This window comes from Berghia stephanieae, chromosome 14 (genome assembly GCF_034508935.2).
Source record: "Berghia stephanieae isolate SIO BIC M18660-M18661 chromosome 14, UCSD_Bste_1.3, whole genome shotgun sequence".
NCBI lineage: Eukaryota > Metazoa > Mollusca > Gastropoda > Nudibranchia > Aeolidiidae > Berghia > Berghia stephanieae.
In genome coordinates this window covers 7,021,135-7,033,634 of record NC_088373.1, presented here as the reverse complement: position 1 = coordinate 7,033,634, position 12,500 = coordinate 7,021,135, and the positions used below count along the sequence as shown (strand labels likewise).

The window sequence follows — 12,500 nt, the reverse complement described above, 5'->3', positions numbered from 1 at the left end:
GTTACACGCAGTTTTGTGTGTTGGTCCGTTATACTTCCGGATGGCAATGTTATGAGCTTCTTAGCCAAACGCATACTATCTATATTACCTTTCCTTGTGCTCGAGGTCATTGGTCACATTGCAAAATGTGCTCAGAACGACCCACATAATGAAAAGTGTTCACAGCTTTTGAAATATCAAATTCCACGATTGTTATTTTGTTTCGCTTGACACATGAGTATGTTTACAATTTTCATAACTGGGTGGGGTTCCAGACCTCCCATAGTAGGCAGGGAGGTACATACTGTGTCTTCTATCCCCTTATTCTGTTTTCCAACATGCTTTCTGTCTTTGTCTTGGAATGAGATTACTTGGTTTCGTCCTGACCCTGGCCGGACTCCTGACAGGGAGGGAAACAGTCAAATGCATAGTTATTGTTTTGGGAGATGATATTTTTTTCCTTGTAAATCATATCTCTGTTATGTATTATTATGTTTGTTATCTTCAATGTATAATGTAAGCATTTGAGTGTATTCCTCTTTGTTGGATTTTGTGCTTGTGTCCGGATGAGACTTATAGGTGATCTCAAACTAAGTACATTGGTGGTATGCTCTTGGAATCTACATCTGATCCCTATTTGTTCCCAGTTCCCCTATATCTTAATTTTTCTTGGGTGCTTTAATTGTAATTCTAGAACTTTTTACTATCCCATTTTCTTCCTTTTTAACTGATATAACCTAAATATGTTGTAAGCGCCGTAAAACCCTTAAAACACACACACACTTACACACACACACACACACACACAATTTTCAAAAGCAATCCAGTGTGTTTACGTTTGTATAAGAAGCATCCAATCGTTGTACAGCAACAAAACATGTGATTGATGACTTGGCTGAACGAAAACTTGAATATAGACGGCTCCCATAGAGTTTAATGAGAATTACTCATAAACGCGGATGGCAAAAATCAATAACAAAGACCTAAGTGACGTCAACTTCATACTATCTATAAACGTTCAAGGTTACAAATCGCTTTGTGTGTTGGTCCATTATATTTACGGATGGCAATGTTGTGAGCTTCTTAGCCAAGCGCACATCATCTATATGCCGAGCAGCCGGAACAGGTGGCCTTTCTGTTTGTGAGCACTAATCACAATGTTTTTGCTATTGTTTTTTGCCATCCGCGTTTAAGGGTAATCCTCATTAAACTGTGATATCCAAACCATAAACTTTTAAGGTAACACATAGTTTTCTGTGTTGATCCGTTATACTTCCGGGTGGCAATGTTGTGAGCTTCTTAGCCAAGCGCATACGATCGATACCCCTTCTTATCTCGGCCATGCACCGACTGACGAACGAGATTAAGTGTTACAGTTGGAAATACCTGGATAAAAAAGCAAAAAACAAAAAAAAAAAAACAAACAAAAAAAAAAAAAAAAACCCACAGTACTGTTATCTTAATTGCCTCCGTGCCCCAATAATTAGACCCCCCCCCCCCCCTCCCCTCTCACTTTCTACCAAGTTGTATGTAGCTAAATCGTTGAGTATAAAACATTCAATGAACGCCGAAGTGAGAGAGAATAAACAAGGTAATATTTGAATATTATTTCGAGCATGCCCATTGACTCACCATACTCAATGCGTTCCACAACTTTTGATCAATTCCACAGTAGACCATCTATTTTACCTAGATTTATTTTTAATCTAGCGTACCCATTAGACACTTGTTAGAAGTGGGAGGTTAAAAAGAAAGACAAAAGAAGGGAAGGAGGACGGAGATATGATGGGGACAGACAGACAGACAGACGATAGATAGATAGATAGATAGATAGATAGATAGATAGATAGATAGATAGATAGATAGATAGATAGATAGATAGATAGATAGATATATAGATAGATAGATAGATAGATAGACAGACAGATTGATTGATAGATAGATAGACAGACAGATTGATAGATAGATAGATAGATAGATAGATAGATAGATATATAGATAGATAGATAGATAAATAGACAGATAGATAGATAGATAGATAGATAGATAGATAGATAGACAGACAGACAGATAGATAGATAGATAGATAGACAGACAGATAGATAGATAGATAGATAGATAAATAGATAGATAGATAGATAGATAGATAGATAGATAGGTAGACAGATAGATAGATAGATAGATAGATAGATAGATAGATAGATAGATAGATAGATAGATAGACGATATAGATAAAGTCGACAGTTAAATAAAATAGACAAGTATGTAAATAGGTTGGTAGGTAAATAGATGGAATAATGAATGGATGTTGAAGGATGAATAGATGGGTAGATAGATAAATAGATGGATGGACAGGCGAGTAGTTAAGTAGGTAGTTAAGTAGGGTGGGAGTAAGCAGGGGCATTATAATTGGATTCAATAGTCTGATGTCACGTCGCCCAGCAACGGCGGCCGTCGTGGTTCTAAACAAAGAAAATCGGTACTCTTTATTCTTCATGCTGGCTAGAACTTTTGATATGTCTTGTGATCAGAATGTGTAAAAGTCAAAGCATGATCAGATTTATACTGTTTTTTTTTCCTCTGGATACGCTTTTATGCTCGCCGGGGAAATATTTCATAAGGGTGTCTGCCATTGTTCCGATAATATTGTTCCAGTTACTAAGTTACCATGCGTCATTACGAGGGAAGTGACGTTACGACTGTTGAAGCGTATTGACGAATCTATTGACTTACTACATCTTTTATTTTCAATGCAATATTTTATAAAAAGATCCCATAAGATAGTTCAAAGTTTTCTTCCAACTTAGTCATTGGTCACATGATTTGTTGATGTACAACTATTAGACATTTAATTTCTCAACAAATGTAAACACGCTGCTTTGTTTATGATAGTTGTAAACATGTGTCGAGCTGAATAAAATGACCAATCATGACGTTAGATATTTAAAAAGCTGTGAACACTTTTCACTATGTAGGTCACTTTGAGCACATTTTGCAATGTGACCAATGACCTCTCGAGCACATGGAAAGTTAATATAGATCATTCCCATTATAAACTGATGTGTGCTGTTTGTTGTCGTTGTCGCTTCATGGAAAGTGGGTGAGTGAGTGAGTGACACACATTGTTGGTGATAGAAGTTGAAAATAAGAAATGAGTTAATATGAAAAGAATTTCGAATACATAAGACATATATAGTTGATGTAGCATAATTCGTAGTTCGTGCTGGTAGTAGTAGTAGTAGTAGTAGTAGTAGTAGTAGTAGTAGTAGTAGTAGTAGTAGTAGTAGTAGTTGTAATAAGAAATGATGGACATTACTGAAAACCGACGCGGGATTACGTGCAACATTTTCTGCTGGGCAAGCTATATGTTGCGCAAGTTTGTAATTCTTCAACACTTTCAGCATTATCATTAATACATATTCTACTACCAATGGGCATGATCTATATTACATTTCCATGTGCTCGAGGTCATTGGTCACATTGCAAAGTGTGCTCAAAATGACCAACATGGTGATAAGTGTTCACAGCTTTTGAAATATCTAGAATCACGATTGGTCATTTTGTTCAGAATGACACATGAGTATGTGTACAATTTTCATAAACAAAACAGCGTGTTTACATTTGTTAAAAAGCATCCAATCGTTGGACAGCAACAAATCATGTGATTGATGACTTGGTTGGACGAAAACATGAATATAGATCACTCCCATTATCAAATCGGCGACTGGGTTTAGTAAAAGACACCATTCTACTTTGCCTGTGTAATATGGTGACTTTATGTAAACATTTGCGGTGCCAAATGAATAGGTACGTTGAGACCAACACATTGGACTTTATGCGTCTTCACTGCCAGAATAACATTAATTTGTCGATCAAAACAATAACAGGTTAGTCTTTATTTTAGAAATACATCAATAAGAGTGAACACTTTTTACAATAATGGGCATGATCTATATTAACTTTCCATGTGCTCGAGGTCATTGGTCACATTGCAAAATGTGCTCAAAGTGACCCACTTAGTGAAAAGTGTTCACAGCTTTTTAAATATCTAACACCACGATTGGTCATTCGATTCAGCTTGACACATGGGTATGTTTATAATTTTTGTAAACAAAGCAGGGTGTTTACATTTGTTAAGAAATATCCAATAGTTGGACAGCAACAAATCATGTGCTGGATGACCTGGTTGGACGAAAACATGAATATAGATTCACAAGGCCTGGTCAATTTATTAGAAATATTTCAAGAGTGGTATATTGTCTGGTAGGGAAAGTGATTATGTGACTGAGTCCCAAATTATTAGGTATTATGCCAAGGAATGTTGCATTTATTGTACTCTTTTGTACTTTGATTCCCTTTAATGGGATCAAGCTCCAGTCTATGTCTGGCAATCTTGCACCACCAATCCATATTATTGATGAGATAAAATTCTCTACTCTCTTGCTGATGTCGTTACATGAGCAGGTCGTGTCATCCAAGTTTCGATTTGGTGGTCAGTAAAATGAGCCGACAATCAATGGAGAGTTTCCTTGTGTTTCTACTCGGACAGCCATGGTTTAACTCCGGAAGTCAAGATTATCGGTTTCATTGCTAATTGGATTCAATAGTCTGATGTCACGTCGCCCAGGAACGGCGAGCAGCGTGGTTCTAAACAAAGAAAATCGGTACTCTTTATTCTTTATGCTGGCTCGAACTTTCATATGTCATGTGATCATAATGTATAAAAAGTCAAAACATGATCAGATTTATAATGTTTTTCTCCTCTGGATTCACGTTTATGCTTGTCGGAGAAATATTTCATGAGGGCGTCCGCCATTGTTCCGATAGTTTAGAGCCAGTTGCTAATTTACTATGCGTCATTACGAGGGAAGTGACGTCATGACTGTTGATTTTACAACAACCTTACTTTTTTTCACTTAACTCACTCAATCCTAGAGATTTTTGATACTTTTAAAAGTTTGAAAAAATGTATTAAAATGAGTATGTACAAAGATAGTTTTATTCAACTATCATTAACATGTAAAAACTAAACATAAAAGCGTTGATACTACGCCTATAATTTGTCTCAGAAAAATGTAATAAATTGGCATGGGATAAAAGTAACCAGGGCAAACTAAGGATATAGTCGGTGTTAGTGTTAGGTGAGTTAACCCTCTCCTTACCACCTACAGCAAAATCGTCACATTTGTTACGACACAATATACATCTTTTCTTATTCAGATTTATTTTGTACATCACAATGAGAACATAAAGTTGTTTTGTAGAGAGATTGTTTGAGATTGTTTGAGTTTAAAAAAGCAACTTTTCTGCTGGGTAAGCCTGCCATTTTTTTAAAATACTGAAAATAATCGGTAAGGAGAGAATTAATGAAATCTGTCACTTTGCAATGAACTTGGCCCAGCCATCGACATCGAGTGTGTTGATCAGGTATCCTAAAGGGGTGTTTTTCTTTTTTAACGAAACCCGCCGAAACTCAGGTTCACTCCCAAATGGTGTACACTTCCATGAGTCCCAGGTTCACTCCCCACCGCTGCCTACTTCCCATATCTTTGTCGAGTTTCGACGAGTTTCGACGGGTTTTGGCGGGGGCGGTTTCGACGGGTTTTGGCGGGTTTCGACGGGTTTTGGCGGGTTTCGACGGGTTTTGGCGGGTTTCGACGGGTTTCGACGGATTTCGGCGGGTTTCGACGGGTTTTGGTGGGTTTCGACGGGTTTTGGCGGGTTTCGTTAAAAAAAAAAACACCGTATCCTAATGTACAGCTCAATATCGAATTCAAATCTCTAAGAAGTAAAAGGTTGTGCCCATCACCGCAAATCCTATGGCAAATGTATCATACCACACAAATCTCGGGTGTTTCTTTTTTATGAAACCCGCCGAAACTCAGGTTCACTAACTAATGGTGTCCACTTCCCTGAGTCCCAGGTTCACTCCCCATCGCTGCCTACTTCCCATAACTTTGTCGAGTTTCGACGGGTTTCGACGGATTTCGACGGGTTTCGGCGGGTTTCGACGGGTTTTGGCGGGTTTCGTAAAAAAAGAAACACCGTATCCTAATGTAAAGCTCAATATCGAATTCAAATCTCTAAGAAGTAAAAGGTTGTGTCCATCACCGCAAATCATATGGCAACTGTATCACACCACACAAATCTCGGGTGTTTCTTTTTTACGAAACCCGCCGAAACCCGCCGAAACCCGCCGAAACCCGCCGAAACCCGACAAAGTTATGGGAAGTAGGCAGCACTGGGGAGTGAACCTGGGACACAGAGAATTGTACACCATTGGGGAGTGAATCTGCAACTGAGTTTCTGCGGGTTTCGTTAAAAAAAAAAGCAATTACTTTTTTTTACGAAACCCGACGAAGCCTGACATTATCCGACAAAGTTATGGGAAGTAGACAACTGTCGGGAGTGAACCTGAGACTCACGGAAGAGTACACTAGTAGGGAGTGAGCCTAACCTGATACTATGGTTATCGGCGGGTTTCAGCGGATTTCGTAAAAAAGAAACACCACACAAATCCCTGTGCTGTCCTCGGCCATTCATTCTACTCGTTGTTGGTATGCATTTGAAATGATAAAGGGGTCCTCGAAGCCTATTAAGTAAAGTGGTCGTTAATTCCCTTCGAATAATACCATCGAGTAAAAAGCTGTATTGTGTTTGAATGTATTTGTATTTGCAATTGGCTGATGGCATAAATTTGTCTTTGTCGATGCGATTATACTGGATAAAAGTATATTTAATCTGTTGTTTGAATTGCAGATGTAGTCTGGTAATGTTAATGGCTGCATGTTTGTTTTTTAACAGTTTTGTGAAATAGTTGAATTTGTCGTGTTTTCCCTAAGGGATTGGATAGCTGAGTGCATCATGACAGCTACCGTCAGCCATATTGGTTTTGTCATGTAACAACTAATTAGAGGCTGTATTATTCATGTTGTGAGAAATTGATGAGGAATTGATGGTAACATAATTGTAACCCTTCGTCCCAAAATGGTATTATGTCTGAATGATTAAGATGCTGAAAATGGAGTTTATGGTCGGAAATATCAGCCTTGCCATTAGTTTGTATGTTTTATTGAAGACAATGGATGTCGTATCTTAGAATGGTAAACAGCAATAGTTTAAATTAGATTTAATTCGGCTTTTTGGTATCTGGTTTATCCCGACTAAAAACCGTTTTGAGACGATGGGTCACACAGAATCGATTAAAAAAGCTGTATTGTGTTTGAATGTATTTGTATTTGTAATTGGCGGATGGCATTTGTCTTTGTCGATGCGATTATGCTGGATAGAGTATATAATATAATCTTTTGTTTGAATCGCAGATGTAATCTGGTAATGTTAATGGCAGAATGTTTATTTTTAACAATTTTGTGAAATAGTTGTATTTGTCGTGTTTTCTCTACGGGATTTGGATAGCTGAGTGCATCACGAGAGCTACTGTCAGCCATATTTGTTTTGTCATGTACCAACTAATTAGAGGCTGTTTATTCATGTTGGGAGAAACTGATGGGGACTTGATGATAACATATTTGTGACTCCTCGTCTCCAAACAGTCCTATATTCGGAATGATTTAGATGCTGAAAATGGAGTTTATGGTCGGAAATATCAGCCTTACAATGAGTTTGTATATTTTATTGAAGAGAATGGACGTCGTATCTTAGAATGGTAAATAGCAATAGTTCAAATTTTAGACCAGTTTAGATTTAATTCGACTTTTTAGTATCTGGTTCATCCCGACATAATACCGTTTTGAGACGAGGGGTCACATTTATAGGCACAACGATTTGATGGAGATCTTTCACATGCAAAGGGGGCTGTTTCAATCCTGGATGAAATCAATTTATTTTTTAAAAATTGAGATTTTATATCGCGCAGTACCCACTAAACGTGCTCAAAGCTCTTTACAAGGGGTTCCTGGCCAACATCAACATGTAACATGTAGAACGAGGAATGACGCTTGTTATGCGATTTACAATATTTTTCCGACAGAGACAAAGCTGTTAAGGGCCAGGTACTCATTTTACACCTGAGTACGGTTTCGTTGTGACGGCTATTAAAATAATACCACCCTTTTACAAGCAGCTTTAAAATGTTGTTTTTTTTCTTTAAAATGAGCTTTAGCATTTACATAGCGCAAAATCCACTACATTAACTCACTCAATCCTAGAGACTTTTGCTACTTTTCAAAATTGGAAAACATATATTAAAAATGAGAATGTACATAGACAGTTTTATTATATCGAACTACCATTAACATGTAAAAACTAAAAACATTTGCTTTGATACTACGCCCATAATTTGTCTCAGAAAAATGTAAAAAATAGTCATGGGGTAAAAGTAACCCCGGTAAACTACGGATATAGTCGGTGTTAGGGTTGAGTGAGTTAACCCTCTCCTTACCAACTATAGGAAAATCGTCACATTCGTTACAATACCGCCAACATTTTTCTTATTCAAATTTCTCTTGTACATCATACAATATAAAGAAAATAAACAGTGTGTGTTGTAGAGCACGTTTTACTAAAGAAACTATTTATCGCAAGAACCTACTGTTATTGCGTTTGAGTGATAAAAAAATCAATTTTTGTGCTAGATGGGTGTGAAGTTTTGGGGAAAATACTGAAAATGGCTGGTAAGGATAGAGTTAAATATTCAAAGTGCTTTATAGATCTTGAAATGAGAACGTATTATTTAGTTTCCACTGCAACAACCATCATCCCTTCCGACCACCCTAACAAGACCCATTACGTTTGTTTATTTTCACCACGATACACGTAACTCATTGACTGGTTGATCACCCAACTGGCGGGTTCCAGTCACGTCACTTTCATTCAAATATCTATAGATAGTTCGAAGTTGACGTCACTCAGGTCTTTGTTATTGTTTTTTGCCATCCGCGTTTATGAGTAATGCTCACTGAACTGTAGTAACCTGACTATAAACGTTCAAGGACACACACTGTTTTGTATGTTGGTCCGTTATACTTCCGGATGACAATGTTATGAGCTTCTTAGCCAAGCGCATACTATCTATAGATAGTTCGAAGATGACGTCACTCAGGTCTTTGTTATTGTTTTTTGCCATCCGCGTTTATGAGTAATTCTCACTGAACTGTAGTAACCTGACTATAAACGTTCAAGGATACACACAGTTTTGTGTGTTGGTCCGTTATACTTCCGGATGACAATGTTATGAGCTTCTTAGCCAAGCGCATACTATCTATAGTATAGCGACTTTGCTCACTATGAGCTTTAATCTTGAGCTTTTATACCAGACCACATTATAGCCGCACAAATTACACCAATAACAATTCTAACAGAGATAAAAATTGAGCTTTATATAGCGCAATATCCACTAAATGTGCTCAAAGCGCTTTACAAGGGGTCCCTGGTCAACAACAACATTAAACATGTACGACGGAACATAACGGCTGTTAGGCGATATTACAATTTTTCGGACAAAGGCAACGCTGTTTACGGAGGTACTCATTTTACACCTGAGTACGGTAAGAGAATGTGAGTAAAGAGCCTTTTCCAAGGACTCAACTATGCGCCGAGCACGAGGATCGAACCCAGGACCTTCCGATCCGAAAGCGAGTGTCATACCACTAGACCACATAGCCGCACAACAAACAAATAACATTCTCAGGCTGTTATCATTATAATTTTTTTTTCCAGCTATACTAAAATAAAACTTTTAGGTCTTTGACTCTCGTATGTATTTTCTATTGGAAAAGTGAACGTAACCATTAATGATGGAGCACATAATATACGTAAAAACTAGATCAACAAAAGTTGCCGTCATCATCACAATCATCTTCCAGATATTCATTTGCAAATTCCAACATACAAAGGCCATTTCTGTTGTACGGTGGAATCCCAATTTAAAAAATCTGACGATTCCCGGAGACCCCCTGAGTGTTTCGTGGAGCAGTGATTTGGGTGGTCGATATAAAGATGAAGCCAGACGCATCATCGCCAGTGTCTGTGGATTGTCTCGATTGTGTAACGCATCTGGCCTGGACCCCATCGAGTATAATACCCAGTGTGGTCCTTGCGATGTGTGCCATTGTGATGACGTGTGCGTGACGTATGGAGATTGCTGCTTGGATAAAATGTTTGATGATGTCATCAAAGACGTGGCCATTAAAGACACGCCCACTCTCCTGGAAGGTGAGTCTGAATCATTCATTGTGAAACAATAAATGTGACCCATCGTCTCAAAACGTTTTATGTCGGAACGAATCAGATGTTTAAAAGGCGAATTAAATGTTAAAACTGGTCAAAAATATAAATTGTTGGCATCCGCACCCTAAAATATGGTATCCATTCTCCTCAATAAAACACACAAACTCAACACGTCTGATATTTCTGGCTATAAATTCAATTTTCAACATCTTAACCATCCCGACTTAATACCGTTTTGAGGCGAAGAGTCACAAATGGTGCTCTTTTTTTTTCTCCTCCTCCTCCTCCTCCTCCTCCTCCTCCTCCTCCTCCTCCTCCTCCTCCTCCTCCTCCTCCTCCTCCACCTCATCCTCCTCCTCCTCCTCCTCCTCCTCCTCAAAACATGTCTATTCCAGTTATAACTATTTCTATATTTTTTTTTTGGACAGGGTTTTGGCAGCAAGCCATTTCCGGGTTCAAAGTCCAAACTACATCTGCAGTACTTCTCTCCGTCCTGAACCTGCTTTGACTAAGTGACAAATTATTTTCATACAAGCTCCTGTTTCTTTATTTTTCTTCTGTCCTACCCACGTCATTTTGTGACCAGAAGCGTGATTAATGTATATATATATATATATATATATATATATATATATATATATATATATATATATATAATGTGTCTCTGAATGTGTGTTAATATTCGTCGCTATTTATATATATATATATATATATATATATATATATATATATGTATATATATACATATATATATATATATATATATATATATATATATATATATGTGTGTATGTGTGTGTGTATGTGTGTCTGTATGCTTTTGTGAATTAAGAATTTTGGAAAAAAAAACATGCCAAGACTTCCATGAACGTCTATATTTGACCGTTACCAACAACACGTTATCATGTGTGAATGAACTAGGTAAATAAAGAGAGGTTAAATGTCAAATTTATCTTTTTGTTTCGAACTGTAAGATGCAGTATTCATTCTACTCAATTAATAGGAAATATTCTAATCAATAGCATATGTGACCCTTCGCCTCAAAACGGGGTGGTTAAGATGTTGAAAATTGAATCTATAGCCAGAAATATCAGACTTGTATTGAGTTTGTATGTTTTATTGAGGAGAATGGACACCATATTTTAGGAGATGCTAATGCCAACCATTTATATTCTTGACCAGTTTAACATTTAATTCGGCTTTTAAGCATTTGGTTCGTTCCGACAATATACCGTTTTGAGACGATGGGTCACATAATATAATAGGGAAAGCTAAATTTTAAGCATTAATTAATCCCACCCTAACATGATACCTTTTGAGACGATGGGTCACATAATATAATAGGGAAAGCTAAATTTTAAGCACTAATTAATCCCACCCAAACATGATACCGTTTTGAGACGATGGGTCACATAATATAATAGGGAAACTAAATTTTTAGCACTAATCCCACCCTAACATGATACCGTTTTGAGACGATGGGTCACATAATATAATAGGGAAAGCTAAATTTTAAGCATTAATTAATCCCACCCTAACATGATACCGTTTTGAGACGATGGGTCACATAATATAATAGGGAAAGCTAAATTTTAAGCATTAATTAATCCCACCCTAACATGATACCGTTTTGAGACGATGGGTCACATAATATAATAGGGAAAGCTAAATTTTAAGCATTAATTAATCCCACCCTAACATGATACCGTTTTGAGACGATGGGTCACATAATATAATAGGGAAAGCTAAATTTTAAGCACTAATTAATCCCACCCTAACATGATACCGTTTTGAGACGATTGCTCACATTTTCTTTAACCCTCTCCTTAACACCCATAGGAAAATCGTCACATTCGTTACGATGCAGCCAACATGTTTCTCATTCTGATTTCTTTTGTACATAATAATAATATTATTATGTACAAAAGAAATCAGAATGAGAAAAATGTTATTAATATTTGAACAGAAATGTTTGCTATAGTTAAAGTATATTTACATTGTGTTGAAGAGATCGTTTAGCAGAAAAAAAATATGTTTAGCAAGATCTAACAGCTTTTGCGTTTGAGTGAAATAAATATATTATTGTATAGATAGAACGAAGATAACGTCACTCAAGCCTTTGTTGTTGTATTTTGCCATCCGCGTTTGTGAGTGATTCTCACTAAGCTGTATTAACCAGCCTATAAAAGTTCATGGTTACACACAGTTTTGTGTGATGGTCCGTTATACTTCCGGATGGCAATGTTATGAGCTTCTTAGCCAAGTGTTGCTATGTGGTCTCGTGGTATGACACTCGCTTTCGGATCGGAAGGTCCAGGGTTCGAGCCTCGCGC

At 37.3% G+C, this 12,500-nt stretch overlaps 1 protein-coding gene across 1 annotated transcript in view; it reads left to right on the top strand.

The window, feature by feature from the left end:
- LOC144959884 (uncharacterized) overlaps positions 1 to 12,500 on the top strand; it is a 26,733-nt gene that overhangs the window by 913 nt on the left and 13,320 nt on the right. The window contains exon 2 of the mRNA XM_078892698.1: positions 9,658 to 10,152. Within this exon, the coding sequence (XP_078748824.1) occupies positions 9,732 to 10,152 (421 nt within the window). The 5' untranslated portion in view covers positions 9,658 to 9,731. The remainder of the gene's footprint in view (positions 1 to 9,657; positions 10,153 to 12,500) is intronic.